Here is a 21777-nt window from a genome sequence, read left to right as displayed (position 1 = left end):
AGAGAAGAAACTGAGGCTTAGAATAATTTAATAACTTGCCTATGGTTATACATCTGTTAAGAGGGTAGGGCTGATGGTCAAACCAGGACATGTAGAGAACTTACAGCACTTTTCTTCCATGTTGAGAATCTGGGAGGGTTGAAAAGGAACGATTTTGACCTGCACGGCCCTGTGCATTTTTATGTGCTACCATTATGAGTTGTGCATTGGTTCCAGTCTCCTGAGTGAGAATTATTGCTTGTGGCATGTGTTGTGAAACAGTTTGAAGCCAAAGAAAGAAATTTTGCATGACTAAATGGTGTTGATGTCAGAACACACACACACGTTTGATTACAGATCAGTACTGTACTATTCTATAACTTGGGACATTAATATATGGCATTTAATATGTATCTCTGATAATCTCTTACATTCTTTTAAAACTTCATTTAAGTTAGACAAGTTTCATGTATTTTGTATATACAGGTTTAAGAACATAGTAATACTTCACCCCCTACCCTCCCACGCTACAGCCTTTCCTCCTTCTCCCTCTCCCATTCTCACTCTTAATTTTTGCAAATTTCTTTATTCTTTTTAAGACAAGAAGAAATATAAACTAGTTATCTTGTTTGTTTGGTTGGTTGGTTTTTTGGGTTAACTTCTAAAAAACATCAGCTTTTGATTTCTTGGAAGTAACCTCTCTGGATTTTCTCTTACAATTTTCTTCTTTCTATTTATTCCTTAGCTCATGTTTCTTTCCTTGTTGCCTTTGTATTATTATTATTATTATTTTAAAGATTTATTTATTTTAAAGCCAGAGTTACAGAGAGAGACAGAAAGCCAGAGAGGGAGAGAGAGTGATGGAGAGTGAGAAAGAGAGCAAGTTTCTATCTGATCATTCACTCCCCAAATGACCACAATGGCTGGAGCTGGGCCGATCTGCAGCCAGGAGCCAGGAGCTTCTTTAAGTTCTCCCACATGGGTGCAGGGGCCCAAGGACTTGGACCATCTCCTGCTGCTTTCCCAGGTGCATTAGCAGGGAGCTGGATCAGAGGTGGAACAGGGATGCTTATATTGCACTTAACCTGCCAGTCCACAACACCAGCCCTTATTATACTATATTTAAATAATGCATGTCAAAACCTTCTGAATGCAAGTGAGTATAAATAAATTTGTGAAATAAATGATATGGACTGATGGATTTTATTTATCTTTCTAGGGTTCCATCAGATTTCCTTAATTTGAAGACTTGTAGCATTTGTCAGCCATTCTGTCTTCTAACATTTTTCCCTTATTCTGTTGTCTCCATCTCTAGGACTCTGAGGTATATGTGGTCTTCTTTCTGTTCTTTGTGTCTGTGAAGTGCTTTCATATTTTCTCTTGTCTTTCATGCTGCATTCTGGGTGGCATTTTCGAATCTATCTTCCAATTTGCTGATTTTTCTCTCCATTTGTGTCCTATCCTATCCATCTGAATTATGTTAGTTTTCCTATTTAATTCTTTTTAATTTTTTTTTTTTTTTTTTGACAGGCAGAGTGGACAGTGAGAGAGAGAGACAGAGAGAAAGGTCTTCCTTTTGCCGTTGGTTCACCCTCTCGCACCGCGCTGTTCCGATGGCAGGAGCCAGGTGCTTATCCTGGTCTCCCATGGGGTGCAGAGCCCAAACACTTGGGCCATCCTCCACTGCACTCCCGGGCCACAGCAGAGAGCTGGCCTGGAAGAGGGGCAACCGGGACAGGATCGGTGCCCCAACCGGGACTCGAACCCGGTGTGCCGGCGCCGCAAGGCGGAGGATTAGCCTGTTGAGCCATGGCGCCGGCCTCTTTTTAATTTTTGTTGTTTATTAGACATAGGCTAGAGAAAGAACACCTAGGGACAGAATTCTGCAATGATTGATAGAAGCACTTTGGCATTTTGACATATCCTATCTTCAGGTTAGTTTGAATCTCACAGTGAGAGATTCAAGTAGCTGTTACACTTATTTTTACAGATAAGGAGACTAAGTTGTTTTCCCATTGTCACACTTGTCTAGTAATAACAAGGGCTTACACAATTTGAATGATAGAGTAATTGGGTCTTACTCCAGCCCCCATACTGGTTTCCAGAATAAAGGCTCTACATACTAGCAAATTACGGTGTTGAGCTCCATGGATGATTTCCTGTTAATCATTTGGAGAAATTTTGTCCATGAGAGCATGAATCCATTTTTGAAATAAAAACCAGTGAGAAAGTATGATTTATTACTAATAATTGATTCTAAGCAAATGTTGGAATGCTTTTTCTCTTTTTGAACTGAGATATGTATTGATAGACATCAGTTCTCTTAAGATGTTTGATTTACCCTGATTTCATACACCATCATAGCCAATTTTTATTTATTACTTGTTTTGTACTCCTTATACCTCATGTGGTAGATTCTGTTACTCCCATCTCACAAATATTCAGACTTACCCGCACAGAAGTTGATTGTCTTGCTGTAGGCCAAATAGCTTGTAAGTAATGGAAATATATTTAGAACTTTTGTGTTTGACACACACAGCTCAATGCTCTTATTGTCTGTGCTATAGGGGCACATCAAAAAGTTTTTGGCAAAATGTAATTAAAAATAAATTTATTTTGGTACAAAGAAAATTTGAAAATTATGCATACTCAGTTTTTCATAATATGTAGTTTTCCGCAAACTTTTTGAACACAATGCTTATGCGTGGATTTCTGGTTTTTTTTTTTTTAATCACCAGAATAAACTGATCTTTGAACTCTGTTTTCCACAGTCTTTTTTGAAGTACCCTTGTAATTATATACTTTAACTATATAGACAAACAGGCACATATCTGTCTTAAATGGACTTAGGAATTAAACTGGACATTACAGACTGAATGCCATTCTGTAGTGATACTTGCGGCACTCTGCTTGCTATGTTGAAATAATGAAATCTGTGTGGCTTTCTCCTTCCTTTTACTATTTATTGTAACTTTTTTCCAGAAATGTTATTAAATGTTTTAAAAGGTTTAATAATAGAAATACTGGATATGTCTGTGAGGAACTGGATAAACCAAGAAGTATACCAGTATGCTAGAGAGAGTATTCATTCAGAGGATCAGAAAGTCTGGGGTTTGTTTTTTCCGCTGTCAGCCCAGTGGTGGCTTCTACCAATGTATGTTGGGCAATGGGGGGGCGTGTTTGGCCTGACCTCACAGTTGGACTGTTCCAGGAGTATGCATCTTAATTGGGCATGAGTCACCACTTTGATTATGTTTTGCCTTAGACAATGAGCTTTTCTTCTGTGACAATTAAGGGCTTTAATGTCTCTGTTGACAGCACCTTCTTAAATTAAAATAAAAAAGGTTATTCAAGACAAAGATATATTCAATGCTTAGAGGCAGTTGATTTATTGTTATAGTTTTATTATTTTGTATCTTAAAAATCCTAAAGGATAATCACCATTTATTTCTCTAGAAAACTGTCAATACAGTATAGCTGGTATTGAAAAAATATTTCAGGGGCAAGGTATTGTGCTTCAGCAGGTTAAACCACTGTCTAGGTCTCTTACTTCCTGTATTGGAGTGCCTGGAATCTTGGCTACTTTTCTTCTTGCTAATGCACTTGGGGAGGAAGCAGGTGGCCAAAATACTTGGGTCTCTGTCACCCACAATGAGAGACCAGAATGTAGCTCCTGGCTCCTGGCTTGGCCTGGCCTACCCCCTGCTGTGTTGAGCATTTGGAGTGAATAGGGGATTCCCCTGACCATCTCTCTTGCATGCCCTCTCTGTCACTCTACCTTTCAGATAAATGAATGGTTTTTAAAAAATCCTCTTTTACAGATACCATGAAACAAAAATTAAAAAGTCAAACCTAAATGATGATGGGATAAATTATGTTAGGATGCTAAATAATGTTAGGGCCAAATGTTTTTCCTGGAGAGTGTACCTTGTAGATATATCATGAGCCATCGTGAACAATTGAGGAAAACAGTTTGAACATAATTTTATACTGTTTTAAAATAAGTAAATGAGCACTGAACCTAATGTTCTGTTTTTTTATAGTCTATGTTTAGCTTAGAATAGCAGTAAATAAAGGCCATTGATCCTGCTTCATATTAGGCTTTATGCTTTGTATTTATATAGAGCGAGAAGGCTGAAATGGAAGAAGTTCCCCATCACTCTTACATACTGTTAGAAGGTTAGAAAACTTCATGTTAATTTATAGAAAAACAGGTATCTGATACAATGCTCTTTTTTTAAATACTTGTGGAATCATAAACTCGAAAGATAAAGATACCATTTCTTTCTCTCCAGAAACGTGTGAAGGGACAAGTGTTATTTGACAAAGTATGTGAACATCTTAATCTCTTGGAGAAGGACTACTTTGGACTTTTGTTTCAGGAAAATCCTGAGCAGAAAGTAAGTAATTTCAAGTTTACTTTTTTTGGAAAATAGTGTATTTTTTCTTAACCAGTTTATTTCAGTATGAACATTTATCTTTAAGCTAGCCTGTGTGTTTATTATGACTTATTCATTGATAGACATAGGTAAATACTGAAAAATTGTCTTTTGCAGAGACAGCCACCTGTCACATTTTGACAATTTGTGTGCATGTGTGGGTGTGTGCTTTCTGCATATAACATGAGCTGATAGAATAGACTGTTTTATCCTGTGTTGGTTGTTTGAGACTAAGAGAACTGATTTTAAAATTATGTTTAATTTTTAGTTCTTGAATTCATAGTGGAGCCAATTTGTATAATGAATTTGTGGGGGAAAAGAAGCACTTTAAAAATACATACATTGGAGTAAAAGATTTTCAATATGGGAAAAATTGGTACTGTGGCATAATGACAACACAGACCTTTAAAACATAGTGTCATGTAGGTCACATCATACTGATAGCTTTTGGTACTAAGTATGGCAGCTGGTGAAGTCAGCCTATTCCGTGAGGTCGCCTGCATGCCAGGTATTGAGCCTTCTGGAAAAGTAAGGGAAGAAGCCACGTTAAAAGGAATATCAGGGGTAAGAAGAGTTCCTATGTGGACCTGTGGAGTTCAGGAAGAAGTGCTGGCTTTGCTGAACAGACCATAGAGGCTGTGTAAGGTGACTCTTTAGCATGGTGCTGGGCTGTTGGGGACAACAAAGGAGGTAGGGACTCACTGAATCAGGGGGATAGATTTGGCCAGCCAGTGTGCCTGGGGAGCTCTGCCTGACATCAGGTGTGGGTTGAGATAGTTTCTGTAGAAAGTTCCCAAACACTAAGCAAGAGCATCAGAATCATCTGATACTTAATGCTAATTCCAGCATATTGCAGGGCTTCTTCATTTCATAAGTAAAGAGAAATATTAAACTGTTCTGGCAAAACAAGAATTAATGGGTAGCCTTCCTTCCTGGTAAGAGAAGGGCTTTTTCTCTGTTTCTACTTTCTGAGTCTGGGGAATCCCTTGGGAGGAGAAGATATGCGTATAGGTATGAAGAATGAAAGTTTGGATCCTACTGATGAAGCCGTTTTAGTCTCTTTTGTTGTGACTGTTGATTGATTCACTGTGCCCATTCTGAGGACCCCCAGAGCACTGGGCCACAGTGAAGGGATTCCTTTCCAATGTCTAACATTCAAGTCACAGTGAATCGAACAAAATTGTTAGTAGAGGAATGTAAGTGTGAATTTTTTAATTTGCCTACACACCACCATTGTTTCTGTTTACATGTCTCAGCAATGAAATATAGGATACTGAAAGTGATAATTATACATAAATTAAATTTTCTCAACTTGCTTAATTTCAAAGCCTTGATAAGTAATTTGTGGTTTTAATTCCACATTTTAACTAAAGACAGTTAAATTGCATACCTGTCTGCTGAATAGTATGTGAGTGTTCTCATTAGAACTCTGTTTAGAATGCTCTTCTCATAAGTACTAACACATTTGACTAAATAAACTGGGTGCTTTTTAAAGACAATTAATTATATGATAAGCCTTCCAGCCACGTGCTCTTGTGATGGACCTCAATGCTGAAAAAGAGAAGTGAGAATCTGACTGTCATTATTTACTTGTGTTTGAGCTTGCATATTGGTAGACCCCTAAGAGCATTTAATCTCCATAAAACAGGAGAAAGTTCATTATGCTGAAGAATAACATCCTCTGTTAGTAGGAATAGGCTATTCTGCAATGAGAAATCTGGCATTTCTGGAATACCAGTTTTGTGTACGAAAAGAGTGGTATTTAAATAGTCGAAGTCCTTATTTTTTATTTTGATAATTCCCGGTATATGTGTCTGGTTCATATCTTCACCTGAATCTCAGACTCATATATGTAACTGTCTTACACTCAATTGTCTAAAAGCAAACTGGTCATCTTCCTGTTCAACTCCATCTGTCTTCTGACGAAGGGTTCTAGATTCCTTCCCACTGTCTGGCTCTTTCTACTGCTAATAAGTCAGCAAGTTCTCTTTGCTGCTGCTTACATATCTCACCTGTTCTTTATCCACAGATCTTGCTTTGCTTTAGGTGTCTGTCTCTTGTTTTGACTTTCATCAGCCTTCTACCTGGACTAACTGCCCAGTTCCAGATTCCTATGATTATTTGATTTTGTTGCTCCTTGACTTAAAACTCTTAAAATGTATAGTCTTACTCCCCATATTGTGGTCTGCAAAGCTCTTGGTCACAAGACCTCAGTCTACTTTAGCTTTGTTTCTTGGTAAACTTCTTTTTTTTTCTTTTTAAGATTTATTTATTTATTTGAAAGAGTTACACACACACACACACACACAGAGTGAGTGAGTGGTCTTCCATCTGATGGTTTACTCCCTAATTGGCTGCAATGGCCAGTGCTGTGCCCATCTGAAGCCAGGAGCCGGGAGCTTCTTCTGGGTCTCCCATGTGAGTGCAGGGGCCAAAGGACTTGGGCCATCTTCTACTGCTTTCCCAGGCCATAGCAGAGAGCTGGATCAGAATTGGAGCAGCTGAGCCTCAAGCTGGTGCCCATATGGGATGTGGGCACTGCAGGCCAGGGTGTTAACCCACTGTACCACAGCACCGGGCCCACAGTCCATATTGAATACATATAAATTTTTCTCTAGAAATGAGTCTTGCTAATCCACATTATGTCCGTTTGCACATACTGTTCCTTACATTTGAGAATATCCTTCCCATTTCTTCTCTATCTGAATGTCTACCATTCCTTCAGATCCAACTTAAATTTCCTACTCTTGAGATTTTTTTTGCACTGCCTTTTACTACTACCCTTACCATTCCCAATTCAAGGGGAGTTGATTTTTCCTTTCTTGTGTCATCCACAAGTTTAAGAATGAACCTTATTTGTGGAAATCTCTCTCCTCATTACTCTGTGATAGCATTTAAGAGTGGCATGATGTAATCTACTGAGCTGGAGATCTATGTGATGTCAAGACCCAAAGTTTTACCTGAAAGGGGTTGGCCAAAGTCAAGGCAGAGAATAAGATAAGGATAGGTTTGGGTGGGTTTACTGTGGCTTCCTCATTGCCAAAAAGGTTTTAATCCTGAATAAGATTCATAATTCCTTATCTCACTTTGTAGTTTCACTTATGAAATGTACAATGAAAATGTCTATAAAACTAGATGCGTATTTTGAACCTAGGTTATATTTAACTCAAAAATTTTGGGAGAATAGTAGTATGTCTTTTCTGAGACATTCATTTTTTAGGAAATGAGTGTTTGGGTATAGTTAGTAATATATTTAATTGTTCGTATGTAATCTGCTTTTGTAATGTTTGTGTTGTGTAATTTTTATTCCTACAGAGACAAAATCTAGTCTGCAAAATCACTAGGCAAAATAATGTATTTCTGACACAGATTTGTATGGTGACTTGCTTTTTTCCCCCAGAAAATTGCTAGTATACTAACTCAACCAGTCTTGCTTTGTTTGAAACCCATGCAATTTCAACAGTGTGATGCAGAGATACAAGCATTTTTGTTTTTCATGCTGAATATTATCTGTATTTATGGAAATTTCAGAGACTTATTTTAGCCTCTTGTATAGTGAAAGTAAGGCAAAGCCACAAGTATTTGTGTGGATATTTTCCATGAAGAGGCAATCTAAGCTTTCTTTTCATTTTAGCATAGTACTGTATCCCATGGTCAGACATTGAATTGGAAGCAATTTAGTTCATTCTGAGTTTGAATGTCTATCATTGTTAGACCTTTTTAGTGTCTGTTGAGAATGCTTATGTGAAATTTAATCTGGAAAATGTTAAAATATGCAGATTCAAGCAACATGTTATTCTGTTATATACATAGTTCCAAGTCCATACAGTTCTTATATCTGTGTCTACATGGAACCATCATTAAGGGTTTTGGACTTTCTTTAAAGGGAAAAATACTGTCTTGAAATTTTTGCTGTTAATAGAGTTTGGCATTTGGCCCAGGCATTATAATGTCAAAGAGGTGCTTGTATTTGTAACTTTATGGAAATCTGTTAAAATGCTTGTTTCATAGCCAGACTGTGTCCTTGAAACTAGAACTAAAAACCTCAAATATTAAACAGTTTATATGCGTGATACATTCTTCAATAAAATTCTGTATTCAACCCTGTTAAACTTTATAATCCCATGTCCTCCCACATGCATAGTGAAGGTTTCACTGTGGTATAGAAAACCTGTAACTTTTCTACTAACACCAACATTAGAGTTTCTGTTAGACCTAATTTAGGCAAATGTAATTAAAGGGATCTGCTTCAGTGGTATGAATTCCTATGGGAGAATGTAGATTTAGACAAAACTACTTTTATACTTTTAACATTAGTTAATACAGGGTGAAGTTGAATGTGTTAATTTCTTTCACTTGAGATCACAAAAGTTGGAGATCACAAAAGTGAGCGAGGAAAGCATGGCTAGGCATTTGAAAAAATTTTTAACTTTAGATCTTAGGATCCAGCCTAAAGGGGAATTGGAGGTGAGAGGGGTGTGTGTGTGTGATATATGTGTATGTTTTGGTTTGTTTTTCTTTGTTTTTGGAAAAGGAACTGTTAAAGAAAAAATATTCTTTTACTTTTAAAAATAGATTTGTTTTATTTATTTGAAAGAATTGGAGAGAGAGATATCTTATATCCACTGGTTTACATCCCAAATGGCAATGGAAGCCAGGGCTGTACCAGGCCAATGCCAGGATCCTAGAACTCCATCCTGGGCTCTCAGTTGGGTGCCAGGAGCCCAAGCACTTGGGCCATGTTCTGCTTTCTCAGGCACATTAGCAGGGAGCTGGGTCAGAAGCAGAATAACTGGACTCCAGTGCTCATTAAGGGATTTGGCCTCACAAACTGTGGCTTAGCCTGCTGGGCCACAGTGCCAGCTCCTAGAAACCTATTCTAACACTTGTTAAAATGGCTAATGTGCCTGGGAAGTAGCAGATCATGGCTCAAGTACTTGAGAGCCTGCCACCCATGTGGGAGACCCTGGTGGAGTTCCTGCTTCAGCCACAGCCAGTGTGACTATTTGGGGAGTGAATCAGCATATGGAAAATCTGTCCCTGTCTCTCTCAGTCACTCTGCCTTTCAAATAAATAAATAGATAGATAAATAAATAAATAAAGCTTTTTTAAAAAATTGGCAGATTTTATTTAGGAATGTTGTGATAGGTCTACAGACGCTGCAGTGAGGTTTTCAGAAAGTTTAGAGGGATTGGGCTCAACTCTATACAATACTAGGAAAAGTGGAATTTTATAGTCAGGGAAGGGGAAGTGCATTAGCCCGTGGGAAATTTCAAAGAGGAAATACCCTAGCGTTCTTAATGGGGCTTGGCCAAACCCCCTTCATGGAATTCTTGCTGAAGGCAGATGAGGGTGAGGGATGGCAGGAGTACTGAGGAACCTATCAAATACCAAGAGGGGTAAGATACTAAGACTAGGAGATTCAGACTAAAGCAACTTCCTGATCACGGTTCATACCAGAATTGGACAGTGCATAGTTGGACACAGCAGTCCAAAAGCTGAGACCTGATGAGATGAGGATTTAGAGGAGCCAGACCAAAATTTGGTGAAGGAGAGGCTCTATCAGAAGAGGGATTTGGAGTTGTCATCCAGGTCTGGGGTCTTCAGGGCCCTGCTGTTTGCTCCTGCATGCTCAGACTGTTAGGATGTAACTGATTTGCTGACTGTGGTTACTTATCTCTGTTAGGTGAAAGCAGGTTAGCAAAGTGCAATAAAAAACCAGTGGGTCTGGCATTCTTTGATATAGCTTCTTAGTGAGATGGGGGAAGAGTTCAAAGAAACACAGAATATGGGAATGTGGAAGCTACCTTGCTAGGCCTTCTGCTGGAAGCTGTCAACAAGTGGAATGCTTACTTAGTAAGGGCTTGTTGTCTACCCAAGTCAGTTAAGGAACTTGAAAAATATCTTTTTTTTTTTTTTTAAGATTTATTTATTTATTTGAAAGGCAGAGTTACAGAGAGGCAGAGGCAGAGAGAGAGAGAGAGAGAGAGAGAAAGGAGAGAGGAGAGATATTTTCCATCCAATGGTTCACTGCCCAAATGGCCACCAGAGCCTGAGCTGGGCTGATCGGGAGCCAGGAGCTTCCTCTGGGTCTCCCACGTGGGTGCAGGTGCCAAAGGACTTGGGCCATCTTCCACTGTTTTCTCAGGCCATAGCAGAGAGCTGGATCAGAATTGGAGCAGCTGACGGCGCCGGCACACCGGGTTCTAGTCCCGGTCGGAGCACTGGATTCTGTCCCGGTTGCCCCTCTTCCAGGCCAGCTCTCTGCTGTGGCCAGGGAGTGCAGTGGAGGGTGGCCCAAGTCCTTGGGTCCTGCACCCCATGGGAGACCAGGAGAAGCACCTGGCTCCTGCCATCGGATCAGCGCGGTGCGCTGGCCGCAGCGCGCCAGCCGCGGCGGCCATTGGAGGGTGAACCAACGGCAAAAGGAAGACCTTTCTCTCTATCTCTCTCTCTCACTGTCCACTCTGCCTGTTAAAAAAAAAAAAAAGAATTGGAGCAGCTGAGCCTCAAACTGGTGCCCATATGGGATGCTGGCACTGTAGGCAGCAGCTTTACCTGCTGCGGCACAGCACCAGCCCCGAAAAATATCTTTCTGCATTTGGCTGTCAGAAGAGACAGGAATTTATATGCAAAAAGAAATCTAGGCCCATAATGTCAAAGGGTAGTAGTCCAAGGAACAGCTGTGTTGGCATCATCTAGAAGCTTGTTAGAAGTGAAAAATTATATTGTCTCTCAGCCTTTTGGCTAGGATTGAGTGTAGTATCTGTTCTTACCAGAAATGAAAACTTCCAGGCCCTTGTCCCAGACCTGCTGAGTTAGAATCTGCGTTTTGTTGAGATCCTCTGGTGATTCATATATTCCCTTTCATGTATACTTGTGAAGCGGGGGTGAGGAACTTCTGGCCCATGGGCCATATAAGGCTGGGAGAGTCATTTGGTGTGGCCCTGCCAAGACAACAGGCACGGCTCAAAATTCAGTAAGTCTTTAGCAGGGTAATTTTTAAGTTGGTAATTTTGTGTGGCCTGCAGATGATGTTACAAATAACCAAATGGCCTTTGGCAGAAAAAAAGGTCCCCCTTCCCCGCCCCCACCTCCATAAAATGTGAGAAGCCCCATCTGCATTGTAAAATGTTCTTTTGGGGAGAATTATAGCAACGAGGATCATAGGAGTTTGAAATGTCATGAACGCCAAGTGAGTAGGAAGTCCTCCATGTGATTCATGGTCCCAGGAGTGTTCAAGTATTCATAGCCACTCAGGCAAGAGTGGACCTTGAGTATTCTGCATGGACGTTTGAACCATATATTCTCCATAGTTGTTTCCTTTCCCACAGCAGCATGATTCATAATGAAGCTTTAATGTTTTTTTGTAGATGTTTCTGTTGTTCAAGGATAATTTGAATCATCTTTACTACTCTGAAAATATTGTAGGGAGATGTTAGATTAGCCAATACTATTTCACTCTCAGAGATACAGTACAGAGTAGAATAGGCATCAAGTACATCAGTATAATAATACATAAGTGTGCAGCTTAGCTAATATGTTTCTGTAACCTAATGGAAGAAATTTTTTTAAATCTGTTTTTTGTTTCTGTTTGTTTTTGGCAGAGGTGCCATGGATTCTGTACTTGTATGAATCTGTTTTCTGTTGCTAATAGCATGATAGCACATGTGGGATAAGCTATAAAGAAAAGAGTTTTATTTGGTTTATGGTTCTAGAGGCTGGGAAGTCCAAACATGGCTCCAGCCCTGGTGAGGACCCCCTTTGCTGCCTGCTATCCTGGTGGATGGGATCACAGCAGGAGTGCATGTGAGAGGGAGAGATCACAGGGCAGGGCAGGTTCATGTCCCTATAAAGCTACCAGTCTTCCATCATGGGGCTCCACCTTGAAGACCATGTCCTAAGCATTGCCCAAAAGCTCTGCCTCCACCGTAGAAACTTGTCATGGCAGTGGTGAATTCTGTAGGCTGCTTCTCAGCACAGCATTTTAAGTGGGGCTATAGAGAAAGCCAATAAATAAGGCTAAATTTCAGTTAGAAGTTCAGTGAAAATAAAAAATGGAACATTTTTTCCCCCTGATTTGAATTTATTGCCCTCTGACACTCTAGGACCACAACTTCATTTTAGTTAACTTCTTTTGGAAGCCTGTTATGAGCTTATTAATTTCTTATTTACCTGATACTCATTTAGAAGATAAATATGTACTGAGTTGATGCTTTGGATGTGGAGAGGTGTACACAGAGAAAGATGTGAAAAAAATATAGCAGATTGAATCAGTGAATATCCCTGTCTTAAGTTGCTCAAGAAATACATTTTAATTTCTTTAATAAGCCAAGATAAATTTTATTGAAATCTGGGGCTGGCATTGTGGCACAGCCAGTTAAGCTGCTGTCTGCGACACCAGCATGCCATATGGATGCCAGTTTGAGTCCCAGCTGCTTCACTTCTGTTCCAGCTCCCCACTAATGAACCTGGGAAAGCAGTGGAAGGTGGCCCAAACACTTGGGCCCTTGAACCCACATGGGAGACCCGAATGAAGCTCCTGGCTTCAGCCTGGCCCAGCCCTGGCCTTTACGGCCATCTGAGAGTAAACCAGTAGACAGAAGATCAGTCTCTCTGATCTCCCTCTTTCTCTGTAACTCTGAATTTCAAATAAATAAATAAATAAATCTTTAAACTTTTTAAAAATTGAGATCTAACATGGGTTTCAGCTGAGTTTTGCTTTTGCTTTGTTGCTTATACTTTGAAGTTTGGGAAACACTGAGAAAAACCCTGTTTGCCTCATTAAGAATTGACTGGAAAGGACCCTAACATTGATGTTCTTAGGCCCCTTCCCTGGAGAGTGTTTGAGAAAGTGCCATCTGGGCCATGGATGCATCTCTGTTAACACGTATGCCAGGTAGATCCTCCTCGTCAGACAAAACTTAGAAACACTTAGCTAGATGTACTTTACATGCACAGCAGAACACTTAGGCCTGCCATCCTGCTCAGTGTCTTAGTGAGAAGGAATCTTGTCACTTGTGTCTTGTCTCCATTTCCAGGAAGAATCTTCACTCTACTAGGACAGCTTTATAAAAAAGGCAGCCATTATCTGCCAGTTTTCTCTAAGGAAAAGGGGTGTGATTTTTATTTGATCTGACCCATGGGTAACAACTACATTTTGTGAACCTGATACCTGACTTATCTTTCTTAGGGTACATCAAATTCTTTATTTGGCACATCACCTTTGAGAACATTGTTATGTGAAGAAATATCTAAAGGTGATAAAATTATTTAGCTACAAAAAAGATGTTAAAGATACTATCATAAAGTGCCTAGAATAGCTCCCAGAGGGCTGTGTGCGCCGCCCAGGAAGTCTCGCGAGAGCCAGCGGCTGCTGTCCTCGGTCGTGCGTGGAGCCCTCGGAGTCCGCTGTGCGGGGCCGGCGGTGCGCGGGGCTTTGGCGCGGAGGCTCCTGAGTCAGTACACGGACATCCCCGATGGCACCGACTGCCACCGCAAGGCCTACGCCAGCACCATCGGCGGCGCTGCGGGCCTGACCTCCGCCTATAGCCTCCCGCTCAAGCCCCCAGGCTCCATCCTCGAGGGAGTGGCGAGGGCCGGACAGCACACGTTCACTGCAGTGGCCATCGGAGCCGTGTTCAGCTTCGCCTCCTGCGTCAGCGCCCAGGTCCGTGAGAAGCCCGACGACCCCCTGGACTACTTAGTCGGAGGCTGTGCGGGAGGCCTGACCCTGGGAGCACGCACTCACAGCTATGGGGTTGGCGCCGCTGGCTGCGTGTACCTGGGCACCATGGCCGCCTTGGTCAAGATGGGCCAGCTGGAGGGCCGGGAGCTGTTCACAAGACCCAGGGTGTGAACCCTCCGCCTGCGGCGCTTCTAGAAATAAACCTGCGTGTACGTGAGAAAAAAAAAGTGCCTAAAATATTTACTCTTCAGGAAGCATTTGAATAAACTACTGGTTGAAAAGAACTACCCTAGATATTGTGATTCCTCCTTGCATTTGAGGAAATGAAGGGTTAAAGGAGCCAAAGAATGTTCCCAAACCTGCCCAAATCCAGAGAGTTGATAGAAAGACAATGTTAACTCCATGTGTTTATGATCCCAAAGTCTGTACATGTGACTGTAGCAGCCACATCTTTACCTCTCTCTCTCTCTCTCTCTCTTAAAGATCTGTTTATTTATTTGAGAGGCAGAGTTACAGATAGAAAGAGGTATAAAGAGAGGTCTTCCAATTTGCTGGTTCACTCCCCAAATCATTGGAACAGCCGGAGCTGGGCTGATCTGAAGCCAGGAGCTTCTTCCAGGTCTCCCACATGGTTACAGGGGCGAAGCACTTGGGCCATCCTCTACTGCCTTCTCAGGCCATATGCAGAGAGCGGAATCCAAAGAGGGGCAGATGGGACATGAACCAGTGCCCATGTGGGATGCTGGCGCTACAGATAGAGGCTTAACTTATTACACCACAGTGCTGGCCCCACTTCTCATTATTTTCATGAGAACATTTTCTTATTTGTGTCTTGTCTCTGTTTCCAAGAACAATTCACTATAGTAGGGCAGCTTTGTAGAAAAGGTGGATATTATCTGAGTTTATGTGATCTTAAGTTTTCATTAGAGATAACTATTCAAATGAATGTTTTATTCAAAGAAAACAAAAATCTAATAAAAATCATATAACTTGTGATGTTTTAAGATGACCACAGCATAGAGAAGAAGTAAGCGAGTGTAGCTCTTTTTGGTAACAGGCACTAATTAGGGGATTACCAATGGCCCCAAACTTCCAAGTATCCTGGATGATGTGGAAAATGTGGTCTATACAGCTCTTGCAAAGTTGTAGTCCTAGAAAAGGGGAAGACCACCACACTTCTTGGCAGGAATGGAGCTTGCACACATGGAAGTAGTGTAGTTCAGAGCACAAAGTCATGTTGGCAGTTGGAAGGAGTCACCTCTGTGGCTGCTGCTTGATCGCATTGGGTAAATTCTGCCTACTTAGTCTTTCTCATGAGGGTCTGATATAAGAAAAGAAGCCACGTTAGCCTTCAGTGTTCTGGCTGACAAGGTGGTAGAAAGTGGCCCAAGAATGAAACTGAATCTGAATTTGCCTGGCAGACTTGTCACGCCTATTTCTGGATCTGGAGAGCTTTCTTGACCCTTCTCCTGCTCTGCAGCAACTCTCTGGTAATAGGAGTTGGTGCTCTAGGTGAGAGTGGAAGGCACCAGATGGCAGGGAGCACAGATGAGGCTGCTTCTACCATCTTCTGGAACAGCTGGGTTGTTTACGGTTCTTCTGTAGCAGGCAGCTTTATCAGTTGTCACTGAAACTGGGGATTTAGGAAACCTGCCTTTGACACCAGCAGTTTTCCTGCTATTCTTTTCTTTCTCCTCGTTCATGGTCAGGGGGTTTATTTTTGTTTTCTTTTCAGTTTGACACCAGTTGTCTTTGATTCAGTTTCTCTTGCTGTGGTAGTTAACTTCCTTGGGTGGAAATGCCACCCATTTGACCCTTCTTCACCTCTTCTCCAGCTTGTCCAGTCTGGGCTAGAAACTGAATGATCTGTTTTTCTCATTCTTGTGCACTCATAGCTGGCCATTTGTGAGCCAGCTGTTGTGTGGGACAGCAGCTGCAGGGCATGGAGGCTGAATGCCAAGCTCTTTTCTGAGGGGAGAATTAGAGCTGTTCCCTAACATAGCACTGGAGGTACCATTACAGGGTCCCACTGGCCTTTCACATCAGTGGCTTATGCAGCTGGGACACCAGTAATGTGAAACTAGAGCAGGCTCTGGCAGCTCTTTATTGAGTGGTCTGAATATAACCAGTGTTAGAACAGAACCATGCGCACCTTAGATCCTTGCTGCCTTGAGTGCGGGCCATGAACAGCGTGGCAAAATCTGAAGGAGTCCATGCAACTCTGCTTTCAAAGCATCATGTTGTTAGTACTTTTTAATAGTGTAAGATCGTGTTCTGTTGTACCATGTCAATATATTGTTAAGACAGTAGGTGATGGTTATTTTCTGTGTGACAGTAAACATTTTGTTTGCTATTTATATATCTGAATGAAATTTTATTTCAGCACAGATGTTTAATGTACTATTTAGAATACCGAATAGAGTGAATAAAACTTATTTATTGTAAAGTCATTGGGTTGACTTATTTATCTCAAAAACTACTTGTTAGTGAAGATAAAGGTAAACTTTAGTAATGATGAATATAGAATGGGAGAAGTATAAAAATGCAAACAAAAATATTAAATTTTTTTGTGTGGCTCTTTTGCTTATAGCCTTGAAAGACAAATATTCAATGCCCATAGATGGTTTCTTATCTAGTGGTCTAAATTTGTTTGTTTAAAAGTGTTACAGTGGTTTTCCAGCATGTTTTTATGTTGGTTTTCTCAATGGGTTGAAATGGTGGGGGAGTGAAAAGGAGTTCCTTATGATTGTGATTTTGAGCTTGGAATTAGGTTAAAAAGAAAGAAGGTACTATATTAAGTTCAAGAAGGAAAATATTATCTGATGTGACAGTACTCCTCCTTAGCATCATACAGTTACCAAAAAAAACGGAGGCTAAGGGAAAAGGAAGAGTTGGCTTTAGAATTTAAGATAATTGTGTTCAATTGGGGTGAATAGATTTTTAGCCAATAGTTTCCTATTCACAATTTAATTCTTCTTGAGTATGGACTGGACCAGTCATGAAAGAACTGTCAATTCAGTGTCCTTAGAGGCTGTTTGCTGGCAATTCTATAAACACTGTGTGTAGGTACATTGTGTTTCATACTGTTTGCAGACCCAAGAGAATGCAATCCTCAGGACCCACTTTAAAAGTATTTGCGTATTTTGTTTTTAACACATACACATACACACATATACAACATATACACTCAAAAGCAAATCAATTGTAGCCAGATAGAATGCTAATAGGTGAAAGCTGCTTTGAACAGGACTATATTAAAATATGTTTACACTTAAAAAAAAAGTGAATTGAAACTGTGTTCCATTTTGAGCTTTAAAGTATTTCTTATGGAAATTAAACTTTTTCCCTCCCCATGCAGAACTGGCTAGATCCTGCAAAAGAAATAAAGAGACAACTGCGAAGTGAGTATTTAAATAATCATACTTTAAAAATTTTAAGTTAATGTTTACATCTATGTCTTACTGTCTTTACTGAAATTTATAGGACTATAGACCAGAATAGCTAACATGATATGAAGGAATGGTCAGTTCTAGTTTTATTTATACTGCCTGAGAAGTTAGTAATGGCGATAATATATTTGTGGAATCACAGCTGTTTATTTTCTGTGTGGCTTAGAGACTCCTACCTTTCAGGAGATTCTTTTAGACTCATTCCTAAATATTCCCTTACACTGTCTGCCACTGTTACGTGACATCTGAGCTTTTCTTCTGGGAAAGAATGAAAATCTGCTTTTTTAAAACAAGTTTCATTTTTTTAATATAAATTTTACTTTTGGTAGGCCCAATACTATTGCTTTGTCCATTTCATTTTAAAGTGTGCAGTTTGTCTCCTTGCTAAGCAGCTCTCAGTCCCCAAAGGTATACAGCTGACTGTTACAGATGTACTAGAGCTGGCTTCTGAGGCTGCAGAGCCGACAGAACCGTGTTTTCACTTCTCCCAGGTCACTGCCTTCGCTGCCCAGTCTCTGGTTGTTGTACATGTTCTTGGAGCCTAGCGTTGTAGTTAGTCCAGCTTGTCTTGTTCTTCCCATTTGCCAGTTTGTTCTTGCTGTAGAATTCCAAAATGGTGTCTAGTGTCCCACTCTAAGCACCTTCATTTCCCTTCCTAAATTCTGCCTCTGCAGGTTGCCTTGTCTGTGGCTGGCTCTGACATATCTGTGCCAGGAAACATTATTACCCCAGAGAAATCTCAAGTATAGGATCTGATACTTCATTTACTTTAGGGTCTGTCAGTGACCGAGGAGGAAGAAGTAGGGAGACATGAACAGCTGGAAGTTTTAGACTGGAGAGCAGAATTTGAAGACTGGTAAATTCCTAACCGTTCATCTAGACTGAATTGTCCAGGGAGAAGCCATTTCCTTGAGAAACAACCCGCAGAATTCCCTATACTATTGATTTCATTTCCCTACTTGTTATTCTTAATGTTAAAACACTGGAACAAAGCTGTGCTTCTTCTATCTGCTTTCTGTCTCCCATTTTAGGTTCTCCACATTATTTTCTTTTTATTTTTCTTTTTTTTTCTGTCTTGAATTACTAATCTTTTTGGTCATCTTCCTATCCTTTCTTTCTTTTTCTACTCTTTTTAATTCCAGGCATGTATTTTTTTCCTTTTAAAAATGTCCTTGATCAAGGTGACCACCCTTTCAGATTTTCTCAGGACCTGAGGGGTTTTTCAGGAAATGGGACAGTCGCAGGCAGTCTGGCATGGTTGGTCACTCTGTCTTTTGAGTATTGTTCCTGACTTTCCACCTCTCGTTTTCTCCCTGCCTTTTCTTCTTTTGCATATATTATCTTGGCGTTTCATTCATTTACATTTGCTTCATGGTCAAAAAGGGGAAAAGAAAAGGACTAAGTAGACAGAGTTATATATGTTGATACTGTGGAAGAAACTGCACGAGAAAGCTTTGGAATCCTCCTTTTGTCCCTTCTGCAGTTGTTACACTCTGCAAAGGGCATGACTTCACAAAGGTGTAAGGATGCTTGGTTCTTAGACTTCCTCTACAATCAGTCCTGCCAAGTGACCCAAATCTAGAAAAGGACAACTTCTGAAAAGTGATTGATGTTCTGTTGAGTTGTTTCCTATGGTTTTGTTTTGGCTACTGTTTATGTGTGTTCCACTCATTTCAGAGTCATGGATATTTACTTTCAGAAACCTCCTTTTGGAGATAAAACATTTTAAAAAGTTTCAAAGCTTTTGGAAGAAAACTTTAAAAAAATGTGTTAGGATAACATGAAAGGCAAGAATTGCTGATTATGGATCACATTCTTATGTTCTGATTATTTGTGAAGTTTTTAAAGAATTATTTCAGGACACTTGCCCTCATGGTTTGGCAAGAGGAATACCAGTGACAAATAGGATTAGACTTTTTTTTTTTTTAATTAAACTTTTATTTAATGAATATAAATTTCCAAAGTATAGTTTATGGGTTACAATGGCTTCCCCCCTCCCATAACTTCCCTCCCGCCCACTACCCTCCCCTTTCCCGCTCCCTTTCCCCTTCCATTCATGTAAAGATTCATTTTCAATTCTCTTTGTATACAGAAGATCAGTTTAGTATATATTAGGTAAAGATTTCAACTTTTTGCCCATATAGCAACATCAAGTGAAAAAACTACCATTGGATTACTAATTATAGCATTAAATAGCAATGTACAGCACATTAAAGACAGAGATCCTACAGAATTTTTTTTTTCAAATTAATTAATTTTCTATGCCATTTCCATTTTAACACCAGGTTGTTTTTTTTTTTTTTTCATTTCCAATTCTCTTTATATACAGAAGATCACTTCAGCATATAATTAGCAAAGACCTCATCAGTCTGCGCCCACACAGAAACGCAAAGTATAAAAATACCGTTTCAGTACCAGTCATAGCATCACTTGGCTTTAGACGACACATTAGGGACAGATCCCACATGGGGTGTAAGTACACAGTGCTCACAATTGATAGCTCTGATAGGTCTAAGACTCAAAGAGATCACACAAACAAGACAAGTATCTGCTAATACTAACTGATAGAATCAAAAAGGGAGAGAAAGATCCAACATGGGAAGTGGGATACACAGCAGACTCATAGGATGGCAGATGTCCTAAACAACACTCTGGCCTCAGAATCAGCCCTCAAGGCATTCAGATCTGGCTGAAGAGCCCATGAGAGTATAGCAGGCATGGAAAGCCAAGATATCATGGAAAAAAAAAAAAAAAGACCTAAATGAATGATCTCTGTGAGTGAGATCCCAGTGGAAAGAACGGGGCCATCAAAGAAGGAGGTACCCTTCTCCGAACCTCCACTTTGACTATGACCCTATCGGAATAAGATCAAAGTCAGCGAACTCTAAAGGCTTCCATAGCCCTGGCAACTCATGACTAGAGCCTAGGGAGATTACTGACGCCATGAACAGGAGTGTCAAATTGTTAAATCAGCAACAGGATTAGACTTTTTAAAACTATTGGGTCCAGTTTTAAATGGCCTCCTGTACTGTCTCCTAACGCAAAAGTGGGCTTAGGAAGTGATGTTTTACCTCTTTCCTCTTTCTTTTTGCTTGTTTTAAAATGGAGGAAAGAACTGTGTGTTCTATTCCAGCCCAGTCTCTGCTGAGATTTTATTGTTACTTTTTAGTTAATAGACAATTAGCAAAAGTACATGTTAATCTTTTTTGAGTTACTGAAGGCAAGGGCCAAATCTGTTTTCTGGAACGCACACAAATAAAATTGTAAAGCTAAGGCTTACATGTCATAAATATGCATAAACAATCCATAGCCAGCTGTACTGTTTGTATATGTCTAGGTACAATTAGGATAACTATATAATCAAAAGTTTAATTTGGAAATTACTTAGTAGGTCTTAAGTGTTTCCATGCCCCCAAAATGGTAACTTTGGGAGGTAATGCATATATTAATTAGCTTGACTTAGCTATTCTACAATATATTTATATTTCAAAACATACTTTATACCACAAATATATATGTTTCATCAGTTAAAAGATAGCATTATTGGTGCATTTCAACAACTTTTAGATTTGGTTATATATCCTAAAATATAGATGTTCTCATAGAAATGTGTGCCTATACTCATATCTAGGCAAGCATATGCTAGTGTTAATGCTGAGAAAACAAATAAGCTTTTAAGAAATAATAATCCCATGATGACTTTGCTTGATTGTGGATTAGCAGTCACCTCAGAGAAGTGTAAATGTATACACATTGCATGGATATTTGACACAGCCAATGTGGTACCATAGGCTAAGAAACATCATAATATCTCTTGATATTCAGGAAAATCTTATATTCTTCTAGTATGTTTTAAATAGGTAGAACATAACTGACATCTGTTTCTTGAGTTCAGCAGGATTAACTTTGTTAGTGGAATAGTGATGTATGAGCCAAAATCCAGCTAAAATGCATGTGTTTGCTATAGCCATTTAGTAAATATTTGAGAAAAAGACAAAGTGATGCACTGAATAAGAGAATAGGATTCAAGAAACTTTGTCAAGTCCATAAGTTAAAGCTCTTGTGAGGCCTTCAAATATATATAGAATAAAATAGAATAACTTAGAAACACACACACATACACACACATATTTTTGTTTTTATTTAAAAAATACTATACCCTTTGAGAAGAAATATAAATTCAGGCTAGTGTAATTATTTGAGCCTCTTTAAGAAAATAATA

The 21777-nt window shown here is 39.8% G+C and overlaps 2 protein-coding genes and 1 non-coding gene across 7 annotated transcripts in view; all 3 read left to right on the top strand.

Moving 5' to 3' along the window:
* Positions 1-21777, top strand: part of EPB41L2 (erythrocyte membrane protein band 4.1 like 2) — a 238778-nt gene that overhangs the window by 149376 nt on the left and 67625 nt on the right. For all 5 annotated transcript variants that reach the window (XM_062186757.1, XM_062186758.1, XM_062186756.1 and 2 more), the window contains exons 4-5: positions 4275-4379; positions 17465-17507. In XM_062186757.1, coding sequence (XP_062042741.1) covers positions 4275-4379; positions 17465-17507 — 148 coding nt within the window. The remainder of the gene's footprint in view (positions 1-4274; positions 4380-17464; positions 17508-21777) is intronic.
* Positions 4878-14318, top strand: LOC133756369 (NADH dehydrogenase [ubiquinone] 1 alpha subcomplex subunit 11-like). Its single transcript, XM_062187080.1, has 3 exons — positions 4878-4982; positions 10105-10114; positions 13730-14318. The coding sequence occupies exons 1-3, from the start codon at positions 4878-4880 to the stop codon at positions 14275-14277; spliced, it is 663 nt and encodes a 220-aa protein (XP_062043064.1). The 3' UTR covers positions 14278-14318.
* Positions 11146-11340, top strand: LOC133757194 (U2 spliceosomal RNA). Its single transcript, XR_009865574.1, has one exon. It is a non-coding gene; the product is annotated as a U2 spliceosomal RNA (small nuclear RNA).

This window comes from Lepus europaeus, chromosome 3, assembly GCF_033115175.1.
Source record: "Lepus europaeus isolate LE1 chromosome 3, mLepTim1.pri, whole genome shotgun sequence".
NCBI lineage: Eukaryota > Metazoa > Chordata > Mammalia > Lagomorpha > Leporidae > Lepus > Lepus europaeus.
The sequence above is the reverse complement of the archived record's forward strand: the minus strand, read 5'-3'. Positions and strand labels throughout refer to the sequence as shown.